This window comes from Ailuropoda melanoleuca, chromosome 1, assembly GCF_002007445.2.
Source record: "Ailuropoda melanoleuca isolate Jingjing chromosome 1, ASM200744v2, whole genome shotgun sequence".
Taxonomy (NCBI): Eukaryota; Metazoa; Chordata; class Mammalia; order Carnivora; family Ursidae; genus Ailuropoda; species Ailuropoda melanoleuca.
Genome location: NC_048218.1, coordinates 91730507 through 91757160, shown reverse-complemented (window position 1 = coordinate 91757160; position 26654 = coordinate 91730507). Strand labels below are relative to the sequence as shown.

Sequence of the window (26654 nt, the reverse complement as noted above, 5' to 3'; positions counted from 1 at the left end):
TTTCCATATTTGAACTCTCGTTGCACATTGTAACTCCCTCATCTCACATGTCAACTTCATTACGGTTTTTATTTATATATATTATATATCCGATTTCCCCCATGTCTTAGGCCATAGCACAGATAAGGACTCCCCCCAAAAATACTGAATAAATGATATTTCATTTTCTTTTCATCTGTCTATTCAGCCATCCATCCGATCATCAGATATTTATTGAACGTTCTCTATATGCCAGGCACATGTAGCTGGCAAAATCTAAGTCCAGAGCTTATATGTGGGTTTCAGTGATCTAGGCTATTCTCTGCCCTCGTGGGGAAAGATTTGTTCTTATCATACAGGAGTATTTCTTCTTGTCGTTACCAACAATTCCATTATTTTTCGAGTTGCCCCCTCACTGGCAAATTAAGCAACGCATATCAAGATTTTGCATATGTGCACTAAACAGACTTCTAGCTTCGTCTTATCCTCTCTATTTCTGTTTTTATTTACCCAAGCTCCTTACTTATTTTTGCATTATATGAATTTAATAGCCACCTTGAAATCCTTCTGAAAGGAAGCAGAGTACCAATAAATAGAATACAATTACCAAAAAAAAAAATCAAGTTATTGGTTCCACACTACTAATTCACACAGCGAAACCTCCCTGGAAAAGCTCTTGCAGGAGAGAAGAATTCAATAGACTGTAGGTCTTCCCTGGACTCCATTCAAGAAGGCTAAGTTTCTATGGTAATTATGAGGTGATCTTACTTTTAACGCGATTCTACTAATGCGGTCTTGAGAAAATTGCTAGGAGACACTAATATAATCATTCTAGTAATTGATGGTATTTGCAACTGCATTGTGAAATCTGGGACCATTTCACAGAGGCTGGGAAACATGAGCAAAAACATGTCAATTTACCTTAAAAAATCTTTTCCTATCATACTTTTTTTTTTAAACCAAGATTGCTAGGGAGATGACTAACTTCAGAGAAATAAAGAGACCAAGATTATAAAAAGAAGGAGATACTACTGGGAGAAATGTCTCCAGAACCAGAGCGGTTCATAGGGTCACAGAATCAATACCAGTATTTTTATACTGTGTTCTCTCTCCTCATGCTACAGAAATTTCATACATCCGCCACCAAACTATTGTTACCTTAATACTTCACCCTCACTGCTAAAAGGGAGCTCTTTCACCCACGTTAAGATTTTGTTATTTTACACCCATATTTCTTCTTGGACATTTTTAATGACTATAGCCCCACCCCATCTATCTGGATATCTCAGGCTTCACACATTATATTTAGTTTAGGCAGATTGGTTGAGTCTCAAAACTAGTTCAAAACTTTGTAGTCACACAAAAAATTACTGATCATCAGTCCACAGTTCATCCCCAAAGATATATTTCACAGACCAGCACTGTATCTTTAGGGTTAAGTTTAGGGAAGAGAAAACACGGCATTGCCATGCATTACAGTAAAATGACAAAATGAGCCCAGGAAAAAGAAGTTCTAGAAAATAGGAGTTACTTGAATTTACTGGCATTCATTGGCCGTGGGGGTGATATGCAATTTACTTACAAGCATGTTTTTTTTTTTTTTTAAACTAGTTTCAACTGACCTTTTATTTTTTTCTATAGTAAAGCCCAGTGCATCGCCAGGAGGACTTGTCAGGCTCGGTGGTTTTATCTGTGTTTGTCAGGCGCCGGTGCTGCTCATTCCCTGAACTGGGAGCCCCCAAGGGCAGAACGTTACACTTGGTTCTATCCCCATCGCTTAGTACTTGGTACAGTTTCAGCCAGTGTTCGCTGAGTGAAGAAAATGGACTTTCGCCTTCTCTGTAACCCTAAGGCATGCCACGATGGCGCGAACCTCAACCTGGAACAAAGACTAGACTTTGCATTAGTCGGCGCATTCTGGAAAACGTTTGGTATAATGCTAGATCCGGGAGGGAGAGGGCAAGAAATTTGCTATGTTGCCTCCCTTTCAGGAAACCCCCACAAAGACTATAGCTGGATGGAAACTGTGCCTCCACGTTCTCCAGTGCACATGTCAGGGCAGCCGCGGGAATCCACGGGACCCAAGAGTAGAATTGATAAGCCATGTGATTTTCCTGCCGCACATTCTGTCATCTAGGTTATTTCTGAGAAAATGCCTTTAAGAGCCCCTCGTAGGGCCCGATGGAGACCTTACCGGGTGGGTATTTCTCTGGGCTTCAGTGACCTGCCCTGGGAAATAACAGACAAAACACGTATCTGAAAGCGAGCTACTCGGGAAGAGTAAGGTTCCGAAGTGCAACGTGATCTCTCGGAATGCCATGACCTAAGTAGCTGAGCTTCCACGGTTACGTTTTCAGAGGAGCCCCCACCGCTCCAGGGGTGGCAAATCTCAACAAACTACACAATGTATAATTTTGGAAATCTGAAATAGAGTTTGCAATGCGATCTCAGTGGCTGGGTCACTTCTCCTTGTAAAGATTTTTATCTAATTAGAAAACAAACGGCCTGCTTCTTCAAGGCATATTAATGCCATGAAATCATGCTCCAGCTTTGCCCCTTTTCATTTTCTCAGCAGGAGCTTAGAGGCTGGTAAAAGGAAAGGTATGACAGAGAGTTAATTTCTGCCAGTGCCCTTCCGGCCTTCACGGCAAGAGATGGTTATTTAATTTTTTTCTGGGCATTGAAGTAACGCTTTGATGGTGCTTCTTACCATATTGTTGGGTCTGCGAGACTGCTTTATGGTAGATCTGAGACCCCTGGGGAAATGGCTCAGAGTCCCTAACCTTTGCTGGACCCTAAAGTTATAGTTTGGAGACTGTGAGAACCTTGGTGAATAAACAGAAGCATGTGTCTCCTGCATGAAGTCGTTTTTGTGAGATTTCTGGACCCAGCGCTGCTTGCTGAGGAAGTGCCAATGTCCACCTGCCCACGTCCTCCGGGAGCAGCTCTCAGCAGGGCGTGCTCGGAGCATCTTTGCCTGTGTGGTCCCGGTGGTGGGAATGCTGCCTCGTGCCCACACCCCCCCTGCTTTGGCATATCTCTGGGAGGAGATGCAGCCTCAGTGTGGCCCCAAAAGTGAGCCCCTTGCTCCTGGGGTCTCCGTAAGAAGCAAAAGGATTCAACCAGCAACGCAAAGGCCAGGAGACATTTGCTGCCATCAGCTCTGATGGTAGACAGAGTTTCTTGCAGCCGCTGGTTTAGGGTTTTTTTTTTTTTTTTTTTTTTTTTTTTTTACAAGGGGATCTGTGATGAAACCCAGGTTAAACCCTTCGACAGAACTATCCTGCAGAGCGAAAGTAGCAAATGACAGGCTATGACTGGGGACTGACTCTGGGGGAAGGCTGGACTTTTGAAATGAGAGCCAAAAATGTTTTCACCCTCTAGCCCACGGGTTAAGTTACTGAAAAGAAATCACCACCGCTTCTACACGTTTCCTGTGCGTTTACTCCTACTCTGGAGAGTAATCTAACTCATCATTTGCAATCAGGGCCTCTGAGTTCTGTTTGTGTTTGCTTTTGCCCTTCGCTTTGCTACTTGTCCGGGTGCTGGCCTTCGCCTCTGACATCTGCTGGTAATAGAAGCCTTTGTCTTCGGCCGGCCCGCCCCAGTTCTCCTGGCTCTCGCCTTCCGTGGCGTAGGAGAAACCCTCCTCCGCCGAGAAAGGGTCATCCACGTCGTAGCGCTGGTACGTGCTTTGGTGCAGGGCTTCTTCTCGGGCGCTGATTTCCAGGGTGCTGTTCCAGATGCCATACCCGAAGTAAATGAGCATACCTGCAGGGAGGGAAGGGCACAGGCGAATAAGCAGTTGCTCTGGGATCCAGGGGGCTAGTGGAGAGATACTCAGTGGTGAAAACAGAGCTAGCAGGGGATATGTTTTCTTTGGTCTACACCGTGTCTGGAAAAGACGCGAATTAGACGTCATTTAAAAATTGGGATATCTTGCATTAAGCAACCCATAATTACAGCTTCCCCTAAAAATGTCAGAAGTGATGACACTACTCCCACATTCCCATCTGGCAGTCGTGGCTGGAGGTGAGCACTAGCGTCCTGTTTAGATAGAATGTGGGCTCTCTAGTCACCTCTGTCCCCACCTCCCTGTTCACTACACTCATGTAGGTGCCAACTAGGAATTTGTATTTTCTGCCCCGGCTTAAATATCTGTGCATCACCCATAGTGGGTCCCCAACCTTCTTGTAGCATTTTCTTATCCCCACACCCCCGGTTAGGGACGCCATCTGTATTTCACCACTGAGCAATGCACATATACTGTCCTATGATTTACTTTGCCTTTTTTCCACTCACCAAAGGAGTGTTATATTACCACTACCCAGAGCTGTTCACTTTCATCTGTGGGCTCTCGGAGTGTCTGGTGCCCTCCACTGTTACGGCCTTTAGAATGTCTACTGAATGATTTATCTGCACGGGGTGGTTCTATTTTAGAGACTCTGCAGAAAACTGGCGCTTAATGTTTGTTGAATGAATGAATGAGAACTCCTGATGAGCATGAAATTTCCAGTGCAACCTCCTTAGTTAATGTCATTCCAAGCAAAGGGAAGAAACTTGCTTTCCTAGTTAATATGGAGCATTAATAAGGGCTAATGTTTCATTTCTATTATAATTTTTTTGAAATTACATATAAAAATAGTTTGGGGGCACCTGGGTGGCTCAGTTGGTTAAGCATCTGACACTTGGTTTTGGCTCCGGTTGTGATCTCAGGGTCTGCTCAGTGCTTGGGGTTCTCTCTCCCTCTGCCCCCCTGCTCATGCATGCTTTCTCTCTCTCTCTCAATATTAATAAATAAATATGAAAACATAGTTTTAGAACCCACATTTTCTGTCTTGAAAAGCTCATGGAGGCTCAAGGCTTGGAATAGCTAAGAACCATAGCCTTGGGGAGGGTCATAGGGCGCGATGATGAAGAGCATGAGGCCTGGATTCAAATCCTGCCTCCATCACTATTAGCCGTGGAGCCCTGGACCAGTTCCTTAGCTTCTTTGTGCTTCATTTTCTCTTCATGATAGTCAGGGTACCTATAACACGGGGTTGCCATGAGGATGAAATGAGAAAAGCAGTGGCTTTCAACCCTGGCTTCAGCTGGAGGGCCACCTGGGGAGTTGTTTGTTTGTTTGTTTGTTTTTAAGATTTTATTTATTTATTTGACAGAGAGAGAGAGTACAAGCCGGAAGAGTGGCACGCAGAGGGAGAAGCAGACTCCCCGCTGAGCAAGGAGCCCGACTCGGGGCTCTATCCCAGGACCCTGGGATCATGACCCGAGCCGAAGGCAGCCGCTTAACTGACTGAGCCACCCACACGCCCCACCTGGGAGCTGTTGAACCGCCCTTGCACCCAAGGCTCCCCTAGAGATTATGATTTAATTGGTCTGCAGTGTGATCAAAGCATAGGTATGTTTCAAAGCTTCGCGGGTGAGTCCAATGGTCAGCCAAGACCGGGAGTCCCTGAGATCAGGAGCATGAAGCCCCCGAGGCACGTACTCCATTGCCAACACCAGTCGTGTTAGGGCTTGGCCACCAGATGTCACTCAGTTATGCAACCCCCTTCCAGACCTCAGACACCCTCTTCTGAGTGGCACTAGTCCGTCTGACTTTGCTAACCCTGCAGTCATCTGCACAGCTGTTTGCTTAGAACCACAAGGTCAAGTTCTGCTTTCCTCTTTGGTGCTTGAGAAATCCTGCTCCTTTTGAATTTGAAGTGTGTCTTTTTAAGCTTGGATTTCTCCCTCTTTGTCTCAAATGACTTTCTACTCACCCCCTGCCCCATCCGCCAGTGAAATCAACTTTCCAGGAGCCAAAGTAAGCAGAGATTTATAGTCCTAATTGGTTATAAATCCTAGAGTTAATCATTTGCAGATGTAGCTACTCTCAAATAGCGACTTCATTTTTCTGAACACGGATCTCTACTCTTTCTTGGGGGGGGAGTGGGAGTGGGGAGTAGCCAAGTACCCTTGTGTAGGACAAGGCACCGAGTTAAGGCCCCTTCTTAAAGGGCCAGTGTGCTGCTTTTTGGAGAATGCCTCCATTGGAAGCATGCTTGAGACCCGAGAATACATTTCAGGAGGCAGGTGGGATCAACAGGCACACACCTCTTTTTGCCCCTTTCTGTTTTTTGCTATCTTTTCTCTTACACATTGAGGCAGGTGTCAAATCTTGCTTCCTATTCCTGCCTTGTATCTTTTATATCAATTCTTTCCACCTGATCCCCTTTTCAGACCCTATTTATAAGTGAGTTATTTCCCTACTGAACTTAATATCATTCATTTTCCTTTTCCCTTTGTCCCTAAGCTCTCCGCTCAGCCATCACACAGGTCGTCACTCAAGCACTGGTTTGATGTCTATTCTGACAGACCTTCCCCTGCCCGCACCAGGTATGGTGGTGTCAGGTAGATTGATTTATGGACATTCTCCAAGAGCCTCATAGAATCCTAGAATTTAGAGCTGGAAAGAGTCTATAGATCTGTTTGAGTACCTTCGTTTTACAAAAAAAGAAACAGGTTGGGAAACGGGCTGAGGGCAACAACAGCATTCCATATGGATAGAGAGAAGTCTCTTGCATACCCCGTCCTTCACATCTACCCTTTTCCCCCCTGCAGGCTGGTTTATAGACTATGCTTATCACAGTATGCATTGAGTAAGAGGTTATGTCCACATTTGTTCTTTGGGAATGACTGCGTCTGAAGGAACATGTGTCTGCATGAATGCATTGAGTATGATTACTTTGAGAAAGCAACCCATGGAAATCTGCCATGTAAATATTTATGGGTCTTTTAATGTTTGCTCTGAGCCCCTTATAATTTCAAAGGTGTGTTATTTTGTCTTCAAAAATATATTTCGCAGTGCCTGGGTGGCGCAGTCCATTGAGTGTCTGACTCTTGGTTTTGGCTCAGGTCGTGATCTCACGATGGAGCCCCTGAGTTGGGCTTTGAGCTCAGTGGGGAGTCTGCTTGAGACTGTCTTTCCCTCTGCCCCTCCCTGCCATGCTCTCTCTCTCTCTCAAATAAAGAAGCTTAAAAATATATATATTTCTTTTTAAAATTATTTTATTATTTTATTACTATTATTTTCTAAGTAGGCTCCATGCCCAGCATGGACTTCAATGTGGGGCTTGAACTCACCACTGAGATGAAGACCTGAGCTGAGATCAAGGATCAGACTCTTAACTGACTGGGCCACCCAGGAGCTCCTAAAAATAATTATATTTCAAATATGAGTGCTCTGAAGTAAGAAGTGACTGTGGCATGCGGCCTGATGGAATAAATGGTCAGCTGGGGCAAAGGTCTGGCATTCTGCCTGACCCTTCCTGTTGGCCCTTGAGTAAGTTCAAGGCAAGTGGTGTAAGGCACCAAGGATTGGAGAAGAGGAAAAATGGAGGGGGGCAAAGAAACAGAGGGGATCAAATGAAGTGAGGGAGGGAGGGTAGAAGGGAGGTAGAGAGAGAGAGGAGAGAAGCATTTACTACCATCTGTCACACATAAACAAAGGCTTTGTGTCGGAGGAGTAAACAGAGCTGCTAAAAGCCTCCTGTGTAGAAGCGGGGTGTTTTGTTTCTGCTTCTTTTTTTCCAGCTGGCTTAGAAAACTAAGCATGAGGTAGTTTCTGAAAAATCTGTGGGGATTCTGGGAATTCTGAATCGTCTAAACTGAACTTCACACAACACTTCTGGGTGCTGAGTCCTACTGATGCATTATTTACGTTGTACCTTTCTCCCAAGGAGTTCAAAATGTTATACATGTTATCTTGTTTAGATTCCTCCCAGCCTGTTTGGGAATGTGTGTGTGTGTGTGTGTGTGTGTGTGTGTGTGTGTGAGAGAGAGAGTGAGAGAGTGAGTGTGCATGTGTGTGTGAGAGAGAGTGAAGAGAGTGTGTGTGTGAGTGTGCGTGTGTGTGAGAGAGAGTGAGAGTGTGTGTGTGAGAGTGTGTGTGAGAGAGTGTGTGAGAGAGTGAGAGAGTGAGAGTGTGTGTGTGAGAGAGAGAGTGAGAGTGTGTGTGTGTGAGAGTGTGTGTGTGAGAGAGAGCGAGAGAGTGTGAGAGAGTGTGTGAGTGTGTGTGAGTGTGAGTGTGTGTGTGTGTGTGTGTGTGGAGGGGGGCAGGGAGCAGGAAGGTTAGGATTACGTGCATCTCACAGACAGGAAACTGGGGCATAAGACAAAATAAGAGATTTTCCACAGCAACACGGTTAGTGGTGGGACTGTGAACACTTCAGGGGCTCTCCAAGTCCTGATCCAGGGTGTGTCTCACCTACCAGGGGCGGCTTGGGGGTATAGACTGATTGAAAACAATTTTGCTTAGCTTTTTAGTTTTAAAGAATTCCAAACATAGATCAAAGTGGAGAGAATAGTATAAAGAACCCCATATACTCATCACTAGCTCGCTCCTGACACCCACCCCCCCAGCCCTGCTCTTTAGATGATTTTGAAACAAATCCCTTCCACCCTGTGTTTCATCTGTAAATAATTAAATATGTATCTTTAAAATAGACTTAAAAAACTTAGTATCATTATCGCATCTAAAAACGAAGACTAACTCCTTAATATTATCTGATGTCCAGAAGTATTAAAATTTCCCTGAATTATGAAGCATATGGGGAAACACTCTTCACCTTATGAGGCTGTAGACTCGCTCCGGGGATGCTATTACTGCCGGGTAGCTTTCGGGTGCTGTTATTTGTCCCTGGGACTGGCAGCATATTCTTCTGTAAACGCTTACAGATGGCAGTTTTATCTTTTGAGAGAGGATTTGTTTTCCGCCTAAGACAGAAGTCATTTGGAACCAAGCCTCAAGAATGAGCCGGCTAATTGATATTTGCATATTTAGTCCTGCTGTTCCTTAATAACTTAGGTCCAGGGGCACGTGGGTGGCTCAGTGGGTTAAGCATCTGCCTTGGCTCAGGTCATGATCCTGGTGTCCTGCTCAGTAGGAGTCTGCTTCTCCCTCTCCCTGCCACTCCCCCTGTTTGTACTCTCTCTTTCAAATAAAGAAAATCTTTAAAAAAAGAATTTAGATCCATTGCATTGTAGTTATACATCTTCTAGCTGTAATACGTGAAAGGCGGATGTGGTGTTCAAAATCAGAAGGGAATTCGCTTTCGTGTTGCAGCAGGGTCTCGGAGACTCTCCTGCTGGGCTGGAGTTATTTTTTTGACTTGATGGCTCTTAAGGAGAGGAGACAGTCAGGGCAGCAACTAGTTAGCGGTAGGCACAGAAGTGTTTCAATATTTGCAAAACAGACATGGCTGTAGCTGGCACACGGGCTGAATGCCAGCCCCGCTCAGAGGTAGTGGCAGTGAGTCCTGTGAAAGGCTGTTTGCAGCAAAGGGAAATATTTGAAAGGAGGCATTGGCTTTTCTTCCAGACAGAAATTCCCTGATGGAGAATGTGCCCAAGACAGGCTAGACAAGATGAAGAATCATGCCTTTGGCAATTTCATGGGCTTTCTTTATGTCGTAGAACGCTCTGTGAATGGAAAACCCTTTGTAAAAAGTGTCTTCTCCTCCGTCATCCCGGAGGGGTTAAGACCTGTTTAATAAATCAGTGATTGAAACGGTGCTGCAACTTACATATACTGAGTCTTAACGGATGGCCGTTCCCACCCACCCGGGCACCTCCAGGGAAGGGTTAGCAACGCCAGGCTTGCTTTCAGATGCTGGGTCACCTGAGCGTCAGTGGGCAAAACACCCATTACCTCTCCTTGTGTGGATCCATCTGTGCAAATTAAGTCAATGACCCCAAACCTACAAGCGAGAGGGGAGGGAGGAGGGGGGAGGTGTCTCTGGATCTTATGGGGGGGAAACCTTGAACAAAAACCCCACTCGGAAAAAGCCCGGGTGACCTGGAGACAGACAGCACCAGCAGATTTCTGACCCCATTGGCGGGGCCTCTGGCTGAGGAGCGTCCCCTGGGAGCTTCCTGTCCTCCGTAGGCAGTCACAGGCTCCGGGCCAGAGGCGGTGGGCCACCTGACCTCAGGCTGGGTGGAGCAACCCTTCCTGGGGCTCGCTTTCCAGCAGGAAGCCCTGCCCGCCGCAGATAACTGAGGCACTTTGTTATGCCCAGAGGCTTTTTTATTTTTACTACCCCGGGATCAGCTTTCCAAAACAGATGTTTGCCAATGCAGAAAGGAAGACTGGATGGTAATGAGAGGGTGTCCTCCCACCCACTGCAATCCCTACCAACTCCCCCTTTGCTGGTTAGTTTTTAAAATACCGCCACAAGCCCTGTTGGTTATAATAACAATTAGGGTTTGTTTAATCTGGTGTGGCCAGGAAGAGCGGGCTCGAATTGAATGGGGAGTTGGGGGGTGGTGGAGATTCTCTCCCTGGCTCTGCGACTGATCAAATATAAAGTCACATTACTTTATGCCTCAGTTTCCCATCTGCAAAATGGAACTGGGACCCTTATTTTATTTGAGGGGTTATAATTGCCAGGAGCCAGAAGGCAATCTTGTAGAGGAATATTTAAAAAATCCAATAACCTAAGCCAGCGACTCTACTTCTAACTCCGCAGAAACCCCGGGGAAATGTGTCCATGTGTCCACCAAAAACCACGTATAAGAATCATAGCAGCTCTCTTTGTAACAGTCCCAGACTGGAAGCCAGCTAAATGTCCATGGGCACTGGAACGGTATATTATTATCACGGTGGAAGGCTAGCCGGGCAAAGAGAATGAACAACTTAAAACCACAAGCAACAGCTTGGATGAATCTTAGAAATGTAATGTTGAGGGAAGGATGCAGTGCTCCCTCTGTCATGGCTCTGAGTGTGTTCCAGGAGCACTGCACACGCCTGTTCTGGGGACTTTTTCTCTGCCATGGCCCCCTCTCCCTTCATTCTTTTGTCTCAAAGGAGAGCCAATACTGCAGGGGTTGCTGGGCGCAGAACCACGGGAATCCCCAGCCATCTTCTCCATGCACAGCCCCTGTCCAGCATGCAGCCTTGAGTGTAGCGCGATCCCCTCTTTCTTGGAATTGCACTGGCCCTGTTGCCATCCTCATCCTGGCCTTCATCATTTTTTTTTTTTTTTTGGCCTCTTTGAGCATGATTGATTTGATGGAGTTGCCAGTTGTTTTCTCCTCTGCCTACAGGAGAATTTCAAGCTTATTTATGGGACATATCCTCAGGAGCTGACTTATCTTGATGCCCTCTCTGCCCCCAATTCATGGCCCCCTTCCTTCCCTCCTCTTTCCTTCATGACAATGGCTGCTTTGAGTCCATTTCCAAAAGGATTTTCAAATGATAGCGCTGGTAAAGACCATAGATGTGTCTTCTCTTTGGAAATTATGTTTAAGTAGAAGATTTATGAAGCTAATTGCCAAATCACTCTCTGTTCCTTAAATCTATAGACAAGATTTTGTTTTCTCAGAGGGGCTGAAAAAAAATTTCAGGTAAGAACTTGGTAGCCCCTGGAGTAAGGGGGCCCATGAGCTGGTCTACCAGATGATTACTTTCTAATAAAGTCCCCCAGGGACAGTCGAGCTGGAAAGTGCCACTGAGTAGTGTCATCACTGGTCATTGTTACTTTCAGACTCCCTGAGACTCTGCCCAACCCCATAGCTTACAAAACCAGCTAAGAGAAAAGGAAAACTCAAGCTGCTCTGTGCTCATTTTGTTGGGATTATCAAACATTTGCTATGCGTGTTATTTCTCTTGTCTGAAGGAAAAGAAACAAGCGCTGAGTAATCTTGTTGGGACTTGTGCCTTATTTTACTCTATGAGTCGTGCTCATCTGAAGGTCAAAAGCTTAGCCAAACATTGTTAGAAAAATGCTGTAATTAAGATTCATTTAGAGAAGGCTGGTTTAAAAAAATGTGCCCAAGAAGATTATCAAGTTATGACTCAGCTTAACTATGTAAATCTTTTTAAAAAGTAGCTGATGTTTCATAAGAAGTTCCATTTAAAAATATCTCTACTGTTCTCCCCAGGAAAGTTATACTATGAATAGAGAAATTTAGAAGAAAAATCTGACATTTTGGAGACTCAGAAGCTTAGAGGTAGGATCTTTGTTCTATGAGAGCATTGAAAATTTTATAAGCCAGTTTGGGATTGTGGGATGGATACATTTTATATGAGCGAAAAATTGTTTTTGGAATACATGGAGCTCTTGTAATTAAATTATTTACCCTGCTTACAAATTATCTTCTTATTTTTCTCTCTAGGTCAGTGGTTCTCACATTTGAGCATGCATCAGAATAATCTGTAGGGTTTGTTAAAACCTAAATTGTTCTCAAGAGACTCTGGGATGGGGTTCAAAAATCACATTTCTAACTAGTTCCCATGTAATACTGATGCTGCTGGTCTGGGACCACAGTTTGAGAACCACTAGATCATTTTAAACCTGACCACCCATTAAAATTACCTGGGGAGCCTTAAAAAATACCCAGTACTTGGCCACACCAGACTCATTTATTCAGAAAATCTCTGAGGGGGGATCCTGGGCACAGAATACTTCAGAAGCAGTCAGATGATTCTGCTGCGTAGTTAAGATTGAGAATCTTCGTTCTAGGCAAAGCTCACTCACGTACCAGTCTTCAAAGACCATGAGGCTAAAGCAGTTAGTGAGTGCCTAGCAGCTGGCTGCATGTTGAGCTGCGAGCTCCCGTGCCCTCTGTCTGGCCAGCCCCAGGCTGCAGGGTGACGTCTCCCATGTCAGGGAGGCTCCGTTTCTGGAACGAGTTTGCAGTTTATGCCATCAGCAAGATTACAAAAGGCTCTCGGGGAGTTTTCTTCTGCCTGATAACTGGGAGGGCAGCCTGCGTCAGAACAGGTTCGTGCTGTGCTTTGGCATGTGATGGCTAGTCTGGGGGACGATGAATCATTTTAGATTTTAAAAAGAAAGGCAGAAAAGAAATAAGTCATATTATTTCCCCCAGTATTTTCTTTTAAAATATTTATTTATTTATTTATTTATTTTCGATGGGGGGGGGGAGAAGGGGGAAGGGGCAGAGGGAGAGGGAGAGAGATAGAGAATCCCAAACCCGTTCCAAGCCCAGCACGACCCAGCACGGGGCTCGACCTCACAACCCTGAGATCATGACCTCAGCCGAAATGAAGAGTCGGATGCTGAGCCAACTGAGCCATCCAGGCACCCCTTTTCTTACTGAAGCCCCAAAGAGCAACCAGATCAAGACCAGTAGAATTATTTGCATTTTTACAGATGAGTAGACTGAGATGCAAAGGAGCTAAGTCACAAGACATGTAGGTGGGAGAGCTGTGATTTGAACCTGGGCTATTTGACTCCAAAGGCAAGGGTCCTTGCCACCTTACCACTTTTGCAAAATGCCCCGATGCTCCAGAAACCACAGATATAATGCAGAACTGGGGACATAATTTTGGGCCCCAGTGCAAAATGAAACCATAGAGCCTCTTGTTAAAAAGTTGTTAAGAAACAAAAAAGTTGTTAAGAATTCAAGGAAGCAGCAGGGGAGCATTCGACCAAATGTGGGGCCCTGTGTGACGGCAGAGGCTGTGCACACATGGAGCCAGCCCCGATGTTAGGCGTTAATCTGCACAAAGTGCATATCAAACCTTCCGATATAATAAGAAGATGCTTGGGGCTCCCTGGTTAATAATAGCCCTGTGACGACCTTCCCGTTATTCCTGTCGACCTTGAGCGTGTTATTTGACCTTTCAGGGGTTCAGTTTTGTCATCTGTAAAGCTGAGAGAGGGAGAAGTGGGGAGGGCTAGATGATGCTGGTGTTCCTCCGACTTCCGTTATTTCTATACCACGTATTTACTGTAGTGGCCACGGTCACGATCCCCGGACCCACACTACCTGACTTCTAACTTTGGCTCTACCAAATTCTTTTTTTTTTTTTTTTAAAGATTTTATTTATTTATTTGACAGAGATAGAGACAGCCAGAGAGAGGGAACACAAGCAGGGGGAGTGGGAGAGGAAGAAGCAGGCTCATAGCAGAGGAGCCTGATGTGGGGCTCGATCCCATAACGTCAGGATCACGCCCTGAGCCGAAGGCAGACGCTTAACCACTGTGCCACCCAGGCGCCCCTCTACCAAATTCTAGCTCTGTGACCTCGGTCAAGTGCCTCAGCTTCCTCATCTGTAAAATGAAGGTCATTGCGAGGGTTACATACGTCAATGTGAGGAAAGCCCTTGCATAATGGCTCGTATGTGCTAAGGGCTATATTAAGTGTTAATTATGACTATGAGTCATGGCACCTGTACTAGTACTGATGGGTTTTTTTCTTTAATTTGACTCACTTTTTAAATTTAAGACTGATCACTAGATTCATGTGAGCATATATATTTTTTCTAGTATGTGTGAAAATGTATAATAACTATGTAATCCTTTAAAAAGTTCAAAAAAATTCATTCCTAGACTCTCTAAAATCAGCCCAAATATTACTGATGGAATTGTCACCGCACTGTGGGTAACATTGTACTAGATATTGAAGGTCCCTTCCAGCCTTAAGGCTCGAGGAATGAATGAATAATTGCCTATGTCTTTGTGTCTATGCCATCAGTCATTTGACAAATAGTATTTCTCCCTTCTTTGGTCGAAACTTTCCATTGGTTAGGGGCATGTTCCAGTGGAAACATGTTTAAATGGAGAAGAGAGATTGTGAATAAATCATGTAAGTAGTTAAAACCTTGACGACTTAGTGGGGTTCTCTCAAGAACTCCCCCAAAAGTCTAACAAAGGATGAGATCTAGAGTCGTGAAAAATTGGGATGGGATGTTGACAAGAAGACACAGGCTGGCCTTTAGCAGTGAGGAATCTGCTGGAAGACGTAGGCCCTTTCCTTTGAGCACTGTTTTTCCCTTACTTGCCTCTAAGTAAATCTTATCTTATAGGCTTACAGTTTAACTTCCACCTCCTCATGTTCCTTTCCAGCTATTCTTTTTTTCTCATCTGAACAGTAGTCAGAGAGAAGCGTTTATGAATCACATGCTGTGTTCCAGGCACAGAGGACGCTGTGCTGAACTCCCATATTCCTGACCTCGAGGAGAAGATGGGACTTCAGGGCCACCAATTTGTATAGGGCACATCAAGATAGTGACTGAGGAATTTTAAAATTAGGCTTCACTTCAACCTCCCTCTCAAGTTCTCATGAGCACCAGTCCCCAGCCATCTCATGAACTCAGGGCTTGTGGGGTGTGAGACATGGAATAATATAAGTCGATCACAAAGGAAAATTAAAAATCTTGGGAAAGGTGCAGGACTGTTTGAAGGCAATAAAAGTGAATTTAGAGAGAGTATCTCTGATTTACACCCAAAGCTGTGGACAGGTGAGGAGCTGGCCAAGTTATATCAGTTATCAACAGAAGAAGAGAAAATCAGTAAGACTGATGGTGTGATGGGTGCTTCCCAAGAGAATGACTGGAATATTGAAAGATGAAAGAAGAATCTTGGGAAAAAATGAAAAAATCTTGACTATTTTATAAAAGTCAATATGAAGTGGGGATGTTAAATGGTATAATTGGGTCAGAAAAATTATGCCAAAAATCCACACTTATTTCATACTTTGCTCATTAAAAAAAATTAGGGCATGATTGGTATTTTAATTTAATTTTGTCAAATGTAAGAAAAATACTTTTTTCCGTAACTTTTAGTTTCATAATTTTTAGTTTCTAAGATAGAATTCCAGTTGAACTTTTCCACTCTCACTTTTACTGTGCTATTCTTGTCCCTTTATTATGTGGATTCATTTTACATGGACTTTTTATGGAATTAATTATACAAAAAAAGAATGTCCAGTAATAGTATTCAGTGAAGTGATGGATTGATTGGCATCATTCTTCAGAACCAACGACCAGGACCATAAGAGCCGGAAAGGGCACAACTGGCCTTACTGACTCTAATGAAGAAGGCCAGGGTCCACAGAACCAGCCAGATTTCTCCTGCAATGGAGGTGCCTAGTCTAGCTAGGGGGCAATTTTGGGATAAGCCTGTTCAAGGCCTTGAGAGGGAACTCTCGAGACTCCAAAGGAAGTTGCTTACCCACGAAGCACCAGACTGCGAACCGGATCCACGTGATGGTGGAGAGCTTTAGCATGAGGTAAATGTTCACCAGCATGGCAAAGGCAGGCACGAAGGGGAGGCAGGGGGCCATATAGGGCAGCTTTTTGGGGTTCTCTGGCTGCTGCAGGATCACGAACACCAGGGCGCTGATCAGCAGCACCATCAGAACGACCAGGAGGATGGCCCACCAGCTCTGCTCTGAGATGTAGTCGGAACCAAAGACGACGAAGGAGCAGAAGACGAGCGTGAGGATGAAGAGCAGAAGCACGCAGGTGGTCACCGTGTGCCCTGTAGCAGCCGTGGGCCGGTCCATCTTGCCTGGAAGGCCCAGCCGGATCCTCATGGTGTAGTAACGGGGCCCAATCAGCTTCTTTAACTTGATGAGATAAATGTTTTCAGATTCATCAGCTTCTATGCCTGTGGTCACGTCCACAGTGCCGTAGTTGGGGTGGTTCACGTTGTAGGTTGACTTGTCCGATTTGCCTATGAGCATCTCATTGTCTCCCAGAGATGGTAGGTTTTTGGCCCCACACGTGTTGGTGGCTGGGCCAGAAAACTCTTCCCCTTCACTCACAGGAGAACAAACTTCCTTCTCACAGTCTGCCAGGATGCCCTCCTTCTTCTTTGTGTGTTCCTGGGACAAGAACTTGACAAAACCATCAATGTCACTCTCTGGTTGGTATCGAAGAAGCAAGACGCAGACAGAAACCAAGGTGTAGGCAAGGAGTGTGCCAATGGACATCATCTCTATCAGGTCTCTCAGGCTGACTAACAGCGAGAGGAGAGCTGCCAGGAACCCTGACACGATGCAGGCCACCACTGGCGTCTCTGTGTAGGAGCTCACGTGAGCCAGGAACCTGGAAGGAGAGACAAGCAGAGGGTTAACAGTGAGCTACAGATGGTGACGGACTCTAACATGGCTTAACTTCTCCGGGTCCTGCTCCTCCAATTTACTTCTGGATTCATTGCTTTCAATACAGCTGCTATTCCTACTGGAGGATTTGGTTCCTGGAATATGATTTAAAAAGAATTTTAATGCCTTGGTTTTGAGGCAAACTTCTTTATTAAAGTTCCTACTTCATTACATGACGTGAAGGGCTGATTGAACTTGGGAAATACGTCAGAAACCGGGATTGAAGTGCAAACTTTGCTGGGAAAAAGTTAGGGCAGAGAGTTCATATACCTGCTTGGGCTTCCTTAGACCTGTGTCACCCAAACAGTGGTCAGTCCATGGGTCAGCAGCATCTGCATCACCTTGGAACTTCTTGGAAATACCTATTTTCAGGTTTCACCGGAGACCTGCTACATCAGAATCTCTGGGCATGGGGCCTAGCAAATTATGCTTTAGGAAACCTCCAGAGGATTCTGATTTATGCCCAAACTTGAGAAGCACTGCTCTACAACAAAAGTGCAGGGGCTTAGTTGGAAAAATAGCACAATAATGCAGAACATGTGCTCATAGATGCAGGCTAAAGCCAGCCAATTCCCAACTGGAGAAGACCAACCAACGTGAATGAATGGCAGGTGCTTCCTTAGCTGTTCCCAAGGGCCTTAAGTAGCTTCCTGCTCTCCTAATCCTCCCTCCTCCCCTCTCTTCCATTTCCCCCTTCTTTTCCTTTCCTTTGTTTTTTTTTTAAAGAGAGATAAAGAGAGAGGATGTGTGGAGGTGGGGGAGGGGCAGAGAGGGAGGGAGAGAGGGAGAATCTTAAGCAGACTCCATGCCCAGCACGGAGCCCGATGTGGGGCTCGATCCCACGATCCTGAGATCATGACCTGAGCTGAAATTGAGAGTCGGTCGCTTAACCAACTGAGCCACCCAGGTCCCTTTCCTTTATTTTCATGTTTTGCACATGACTATCAGCTGTGCTTGGGGATCTTTCCTCTTAGTTTTCTTTGACAGCAGAAAAATCTTTTGGATGTGTGAAGTTGTCACATCTCTATGATAATCAGCCTCTTATCCACTTGTCCAGCTCCCAAACATGGAAGCTCTGACCTGGTGATGACTTGGAGGGTATACAGAGGAAATGAAACAGGAGATGATAGCTGATAGTAGAGAGAAAGTCCCTGAGGGGTTCCCTCCATACCACTGAGAGCTCCTTCACCTCTATGCTTTACTCCTTGCTTTGTGAACTTGAAGAATGCCTTTGCTGCAAGACCCTCATATGGTGGGCACTAGGAACCAAGAGGTGGGCCACATTCCATTTGTGTCCATGAGCAGGTTGACCACTTCATGGCCAATGTAGGGGGCTGGAAGTCCATATGTTGGCGTGGTTAAATATCTGGTCTTTGGAGTCAGTCATGAGTTCAAATCCTGCCCCCCCCACCACTTAGCAGCTGAGGGATTGGGACAAGTTTTTTTCACCTAAGTATACACATCTACTATATTCATCTGCAAAACAGGGTTATTGTGACAACTAACTGGGATACTGTATACAAAGCACCCAGGATACACAAATGTTCAATAAATGATAGCCTTTGTTGCTACTGTTATTAGGCTCTGTTCAGATGGTCTTATCCTCCCTGTGATGGTAGCTTTGAATGTTTTCAGCTACAGAGGGCCTGTGGAGAGATGGGCACTACCAGGCCTCAACATGAGGGCAGGCCTAAGATGTTCCTGGGATGGGTCCTTCCTTCTGGGAGCTACCTGGCATGACAGTTGGACACCCATAATCTTTACAAAGGAACACACAATGCCTAACAGGAGGGGTGGGGCAGTTAGGGGAACTTATCAGTTTGTGCTAGATCGAGGGACCCAGAGTCAAACTGAGGGACTCTTTCAGGGCTTACGCTCCTTTCACTCAAATTCTTTGTTAGGATATATGACAAGTTCCATAGTCTATGTGACATACGCTCACATCAAAATTACAGTCAGGTTGACCTTCTCCTTGGACAAGCATGGCAGAATAGAATCATTCCATGGAGCATAGCCCTTACCTGAAAAGGAGCCCATCACCAGCCATGGCATAAATGACCCTTGGCATTGGGAAGAGGGAGCCCAGCAAGCTGACGGTCAGTCCCGCAACGGACCCAATGGCTACTACGAATTTTGCAGCATAGAACCCATGAGCCACAAACATCTCCATGAGCGGGGATTCTGTGTCGATGGCATTGCATGGCACCATCAGAGTTAAGATCATGCTCACCTGTTAAAATAAGAGAAAACACGGCTAGAGGGAGAGAGGGCGGTCAGCATGGATGGATGTCCCACAGGAGAGCAAAGAGGCCTGGATATTAGATGTGCCACTTCCTGGCATGTGCCCCTAATCTAACCAGTCATTTGGGCTCCAGAGCTCTCAGTATCTTCTCCTCCCATTAGAATTTAGTGGACTAGGCCAGATGATCCCCAGTAGCTCTCTCTGGCCCTTTCATATCTGAGGAATAAGTATGCAGGTATTTAAGCCCCACAGCAGCAGAACTACATTGACAGTTCAATGAAGGGCAGATATCACCAGGTAGAAGGAATGACAGCCCAAGGCCCTGGAGCCAGGGCCTAGCAGTGACCATGGACACCCTGCCCACATGGGTGAGACTCTCATTTCTTTTATACTTTTAGAGTCCTATACAGTCTTAACTATATGCTCTCTTTCACCCTAAAGACCAGAGATGGAAACTCTCTGTTTAGATAGGTGATCAGAGGTCTATAGCCAGTTAACAGTGATCAGAGGATAGCTATAAGTGATCAGAGGTCCATAGTCAGTTAACAGAGAGGAGCCAGATAAGGACTCATATTTCCATTTCTTCTCTGTAGCTCAGTGCCAGGAGCCAGGCAGAGCAACAAACAAATTATGGCATCAGGATGGAACCCAGTTCTACTCTGGGGTTGTAAGACTACCGTGGCTTTGCTGAGCCAGGTATCACTTGGCTCCCAGGACCTGTCTTCCTTTGTATGTCATAAATCTGCCATAACATCCTTTCCTCATGGCCCCGGGCAACGAAGCCACTGGTCATAAGGCTGGGCTTCCCCTGGCCTGCAGAGGCCAATGCTGGCATCAAGAAGGGAGTTCAGAGCCTGAAAGGGAGAGGGTCGGGCATTTCTAGACCACTTCTTCTCACGTTCCTCAGGAGCCAAAATCATCCAGCGAAGCCATGGGTGGCTAGGGAGGACGGGAGGATGGACCACCACAGCCCTACAGTTTGGCTCTTCTGATGGTGGAATGGCAGCCTGATGATCAGCACAGCACCAAACAGCCCCTGAGGCATGGGTAAGGGCCATGTGTTCTGGAAGAGAATGTTTCCCAGCAACTTCACCCCTTGCAACATCCCCTTTGGGGGTGGGCTGGAGGAGAGTGACGTTGATTCCTACAGCAATTTGCGTTGAGTCTGCTGCTCACGTTAGATCAGGGTGGGTAAAAAGTTGATAGATGCACAGAAGTACTCTGTAGTCTGTAAAGCGCTAGTCTAAGACAGGAATTGTGATTATTAACTTTATTGTGTGTGCCATTGACCCCTGGAGGCAGGGGAGCTATGTGAGGGAGGAATAAGAGGGAAAACGCAGTGCAGAGTGTCTCTGCTGCTCTCCCCGAACCACCCCTAACCTCTGAACACTCTGTCTGCAGGGATAACTGGGGTGCAGATAAGATGATGCCACTTGCCTGTGTGTGCATAGGGAGAGGTGATAATTGACCTACACATAAAACAGTTGTGAGGGGCAGCTGAGTTCCTATAAACCACATCTGAGGCTGTTCTTCTGTTTTCCTTTGGTGTCCAGGACAATCTTATTTTGCAGCTTGCCTTAATGATCAAGCCAGTCACTGGTCTGGCTTCCTTGGTCGCTAAAGATGTTTTGTTTTGTTTTAGTTTTTGGGAAGGAGATGCTTTTCCTATGCTATGCTGCCAGGATAGCAGCGCTGACAGGGCATGTCCCCAGCTGCCGGCTCTTTCCTATTTGTGGTAACCGAAGTGAGTGGGACCCTCAGGCCCTAGGGCATTTGTGTAATCATGTGCCTATTGGCTTGTCACCTGGTTCTTCTCATTGCCAGGGGCTGGTGGGGGGGGGATGTTGACTGTGAGGGAACTATTTCTGTGATAGAAATTCTGGATGGCAGCTGAGAAATGACACATCACAAGTGTGAAGATCGTCTCAGGGAGATGATCCCGAGAAGACAAGGCTGAAGGCTTCCTTCTGAGGATTCCCTTTAGTAGGAAAACCTTAAAAAGAAGCTTGGACCGGAATAAAAAGAGGGAGCCACAGCAGAAAGAAATCTCCCCTGAGATTTAAGGGGAAGAGTGTCTCTAGAGGATGATGTACTCTCTCTCCCCACTCCGGGAGAGCCTTGCCTCTTGCTGCCGGGAAGCTCCCAGAAGACAGAAGAGCATTGAGGAGGGTGCACAGAGGTCCACAATGCTTCTGCTTGCACACCCACCCGTTACTGCCAGCCTATGATCTGAGCTCCTTGGACAGCAGCCCATGCCCTGTATACCATCCCCTGGGCAGCGGCAGATTCCCAGAGCCTGCGTGTGGGGAGCAATGGGGATGGAGACTCAGAGGCCAAGGCTGAAGCGAGGGTCTGGTCTGCTCCTGTCTCTAGTCTGAAGTCCTGATTTTCTTCTTGTTATGGATGGGTGGGGATAGAGGGTGCCTGGACACATACATAAAGACACCAAGATAGTGTAGGGAAGGGACCACTTCCTGAGAGAAGGTGACCCAGTCCTGGAGCTACATTTTAAGGTCAAATACGAAAAGACCGTCAAGATGGTCCTGAAAGGATGTAATACTTACAGATACATATGCTGTGAGGCAGATGACCAGGGAGGCGGTGATTGCATAAGGGATGGATGTGTTTGGATTCTTGGCTTCCTCTCCAGTGGTGGCGATGATGTCAAAGCCAATGAAAGCATAGAAACACGTGGCTGCTCCTTGCAGCACCTGGTGAGACAATGGCATTTCTCAGACTCAGAGTGTCAGGGCAACACCAGGGCCTAACATGTGGTACCGACAACTGCCCAGTGCCTGGCGACATTCCTGAGCAGCAGAGAGTAACATGGAGGAACTTGTGCTCAACGTTTGGTTCTGATCTCCAGTACTTTCTAGCTGTGCCACCCTCATGTGTAAAATGGAGATAAGGAGAATTTTGGCCAAATGAAAACTAGGTTGTTCAACACATTCAAATCATTTTTGGAAATAAGTGGGGTTATAAGCAAGTCAATAAGTTGGCTTTCCCTATGTCGTGGGGGAACTCATTAACCTTTCTGTGCTTCATTTTCATTCAGTGGTTCTCATCCACAACCAGGACCAGTATCACCTCCCTTAGGGGATGTTTGGCAATGGGAGGAACTACTTGTGATGGTCACAGAGACGTGGGGCATGCATTTTCAGCTTTTAGTGTTCGGGGCTCAAATGCTTCTGCACAAAAAGTTGTCCTGCCCAAATTAGCATTAGTGCCCCTGAAAGATATTCTCTGTGGTAATTTCTAGATCTGAAATGATATGAAAGATGTTCAGATCTTCAGATATCCTATTGTCCTTCATGGGAAGACAGGTAGAGACATTTGGATTTTTCTGCTCCTTTGGAGGTTTGAGTGACCTAGTTGGACTCTAACGCAGGAGAAGATGTGTGGTACAAGTCAGTGAAGGCCTGTGGAGGTGGTATCCAGTGACATCTGCTGGATGTCTGTTGGACAGAAGCCTGCATGGCTCCAAGAGTGGTTGGGACTTGATAAGTCAAGATGTCAGTGAGACTCTTTCCTTGAGGAGCGTGTTAGTTTCTTCCAAAGAATCAACTAAAGTTTCCCCACCTTAGCATTCTCAGTGTCAGCTGAAAGTAAGAAGTGTGCCTCTTCGAATGCTTGGGTAATGTCCTTTTAGGGGAGGGTGAGAGAGTTTTTTCTAGACTTGTGTGTAGAGGGTGAAGGGCCTTGGCAGTATGAAAGCTGTAGCCAGGGCTCCAGGAATGAGATTCATTGTAGAATGGACCATTTCCCCCCTTTTCTCTGCATACAGCTTGTAAATGATGAAATTCAATACATGTGTCAAGCAGATAACCTGTGCCCAAATTTTCACTCTTAACCTTTCTCACTGGTTTCTCAATAAGTAAAAGACAAAGTGTACTAAGTACTGGAACCTACCAGCTATATTACAAACTGAAGGCCTCACACCTCAAAAGAAAGTTTTGCTCACAAGTCTCCCCCTAGGTTTCTAAAGCTTCATTTCCCTAATTGGGGGTTCTTCTCTTGGGGTCCATTCAACTAGGGGGTCTATGACTTTTGCTGGGAAGAGATTACATCTTTATCTTTACTAACCTCTGACTGAACATTAACATTTCTTTTAGTAACAAATGAAGGTAATGAACAGTACCTGTGACTTTGTCACTTATAGCGATCAGATATTTTTTCCATACTAGATTGTCGCAGGGATGTTGAAATATCGCTTGTGCTTGTTGCTACTTGCAAATTATGGTAGTTATTAGACATGGATACCGGTATTTAACACACTATTAAAGAAACACATTGTTATTATATCAATTTAAAAATATTTTTATAACTATATTTAAATATATTTGATTTCTTTTGAATTCCTATGTAATTAGGTTATTCATTTATAAACATGATCCTTAGAAGGGTTTCAGAGTCTTCACCAGACTGCCAAGGAGCACATGACACAAAACAGTCGAAGAACTCCTGGTCTATTCTAATAACTCAGGTAGAAAAAAACTTCTCAAACAAGCAGTTGAGGGAGGGCTACTTTCTGGGAGGGGAGTTAACTCCCAATTTCACTTCAGTGAAGTCCTTCATTTCAGGGAATGGAAAGTGTTTGGGCCTCCAGTCAATGAGAGAGAACAGATTTCACTTCACTGTTCACGGAGGTTCATAGGTCTGGAAATGTGCTTGTTTTCAGTTGCTTAGAACATGCTTTTGGTCTTCAAGGATGAACAGATGCTGGTATTGCAGACTCCCTAAACTGCCCCCATCCAGGAAAGTATTGCTTTAAGACAGCTTCCAGAAAACAGGTTCTGCTTTCTCTTCCCTTACACATACGTGCACATGCACACACACACAACTCCTGTAAATCATACGGATCTGTTATGACAATCAGTCTGATGGTGCATCACTCCCAGTTAGGGTGCCCCAGGGAGACAGTGCTACGCCTATTTAGTGTGGTGAGTTCTGGATGGAAAGTTCATAGGTATTGCCAGCCCTTACTGCTGAGGAAGGGGGGAGGTGGAAGTGTCTTAAATAAGTACTTTGGGGCACATCTACACTAGAATAAGATGAGAGGTCTGTAAGCCGTGCCATGTGAGGAATCACTGGGGACCTAGGGATGTGTAACTTGAAGGAAAGAAGACTCAGAGGAAGACATGGAGGACACCTTCCAATTTTGACGTCCTGAGCACGAAGCAGTTGGAGGAGAAGTATACTGTGGGCTCCAGAGGGAATCGCAAAGCCATACAGAGGGCGGCGGTGAGGGGGGCAGGCATTGGATTTGGTTAGGAGAGCAGATTGTGTCGATTGTCAGACTTAGGGTGGTTCTGTCACATACAGGCTTGGTGACCTAGAACAATTTCCTAAACTCTTGGAACCTCATTTTCTTAAACAGAGGTGAAAATAGTATTTAGTTCATGGTGTGGTTACAAGGATTCAATGAGATAATAGAGTGAATTGCAGTCACGAACTATAGTAGGTGCTTAATAAATATTAGCTCTTACTAGCAGTATTTTTATTACTATAGTAAGTTTTCTAAAACAGATGAAACCCAAAGGGATAAAGAAATTCCTCCTTCTCCTTGTTTCTTTTTTTAGAACTGGACATGTACTTTATTACCTGGTCCCCTGTACCAGGAGCCACGACTGATAGGGATACAGTCGTGAACAAAAGTACCTTGAGCTTAACCCTCTGGGGCTTGGAGTCTAGAGGACACTGCAAGACCCAAAATGCAAGCTTGACTGTAGTAATAAACTGAACAAAATTAATAGGTGTCTGTATTATTTGCAAGGCACAAATGCTACTGTTTTCCGAACAACTGAAAGAACAGATGGCAATTACTGATAATTATGAGATACCAGAATATTGACTATGGTCAAGTTGGGAATAGAGAGGAAAAGTTTGCAAAGAGAATGTCTGTTAGGCTGTACTCGCTGTGTAGAAGTAGGAAGCTATTCTGGTTGAAGGACGACAGGACAGATCAAAGGTAGAGCATTTAGAGGTTACCCTGCGTTAGGTAGGAAACAGAATTTAACTCAGATGGTTTAAATGAAATGATTTCAGTGAGGGCCCCATTGGCTAAATCCAACAGGGATCAACCAGTGAGGGGCCTTTTGGAGCATAGAACAGAGTATGAAGGGTGGATAATGGATCTGGGCGGGGGCACATAGAAAACACCCAGCACACCTGCCAAGATCAAACAGATACTGATCTAATAAGATATAGAACAAATAAATACACAGATTATCGAAGAGAAGATAATAAAATTAGCAAATAGGGTCACCTTTTTACTTAAGTTAGTTTGAATGAGTTTTTCTTCCTTGCAAGCAAATGATCCCTGATTGATGACTACAAAAGGGTCAGGAAATGAAACTGTGTGTGGGGTGTGTCTCTACCCTAACAACCACTAAAACTACTTTGCACTTTGCTCTATCCAGACCTCAGATCTGGCCACAGGGATTAGTGATTAGGATTCCCTTCCATGTGTGAAAGAATGTGTGTGTACTTAGGAGTGAGCATCTGTGAATGAAATTGGCTGGTGAAGTGTGTGTATGTGTGTGTTTCAACGTTCATTAGTATTTTATTCCAATTTTCAAAAAATGTTTTACATAAATAAAAAATAGTATTGACTTTTTAATTTGTTGACATAAGCAGAAATGGTTTTCCAAAAGAAAGCTGACCCAGATCCAGATCCAGGTCAGCCCGTCCCTCTAGAGAGGAAGCTTTGTGGGGAAGCAGCGTGGGCCTCAGCTGCTGGAGGGCTGACTGCTGCTCATTTAGTTGTCGAAAGCACTGCCATTAGCGGCGTGCTAGTACTAGTCGGCGTGTGGAGTCCCTAAAAGCTGGCCCCCTATGTGTTACTGATATTCGTGAGGCAACGCTCTATATTCTGCCTTGGCCAGTCTGCCAGATGCCTCGGAGCTAATTAGCCACCTTTATATAATTCACTCCCAAGGTAACAAGACAAAACTCCAACTTTAATAGCATTTTCTACCACCCTCATGCTCCAGATCTATTAGCAGCTGTCCACAGTGACAGTGGAATGTGCTAGTAGGTTCCAGCAAATAAATTAAAATGTGGAGAACAAGAAAAACAACTTTCCCTTTGTTTGGAGGCAGTCAGCATTCCCCACAAATACTTGTTATGGGCCATTTTTCTGGGAGCTATTTGTGCGGGTAGAGTGTCTTATTTGGGTAAAGAAAAACCATAAGATATCATCAGGGACAAATAACATACAGGGAATCCACATCCAACAATGTTCAGGGGCTGAGGAACTGTAGAGGGAAGCAGGGGTTCAGCTGAGGGCCAGCAGTTACTTGATCTAGAGAAAAATGTTTGTTGTTCTTAAGCTCTTCAGGACCAAAGAAGCATTTGACCCAGAACCTATACGTGAGTAAACCATTCCTTAAGCTATTTTCTTTGGAAGGATGTGGTCGGAACAGGGAAAGAGTAAGCTTATGAGGGGTCCACGGCCAGAGGACAGATTGTTCATTATTAACCCTTTCAAAGTATTTGAAAATTGTGTTTCAAGTCATGTAATGGTGTCCTTATA

At 45.2% G+C, this 26654-nt stretch overlaps 1 protein-coding gene across 1 annotated transcript in view; it reads right to left on the bottom strand.

Annotated features, from left to right (window-relative positions):
- Positions 1 to 1930: 1930 nt before the first annotated feature.
- The window catches only part of SLC7A14 (solute carrier family 7 member 14), a 108549-nt gene continuing 83825 nt past the window's right edge, over positions 1931 to 26654 (bottom strand). The window contains exons 5-8 of the mRNA XM_002920837.4: positions 21685 to 21831; positions 18900 to 19108; positions 15945 to 16822; positions 1931 to 3750 (exon numbers count right to left, since the gene is read on the bottom strand). Coding sequence (XP_002920883.1) covers positions 3428 to 3750; positions 15945 to 16822; positions 18900 to 19108; positions 21685 to 21831 — 1557 coding nt within the window. The 3' untranslated portion in view covers positions 1931 to 3427. The remainder of the gene's footprint in view (positions 3751 to 15944; positions 16823 to 18899; positions 19109 to 21684; positions 21832 to 26654) is intronic.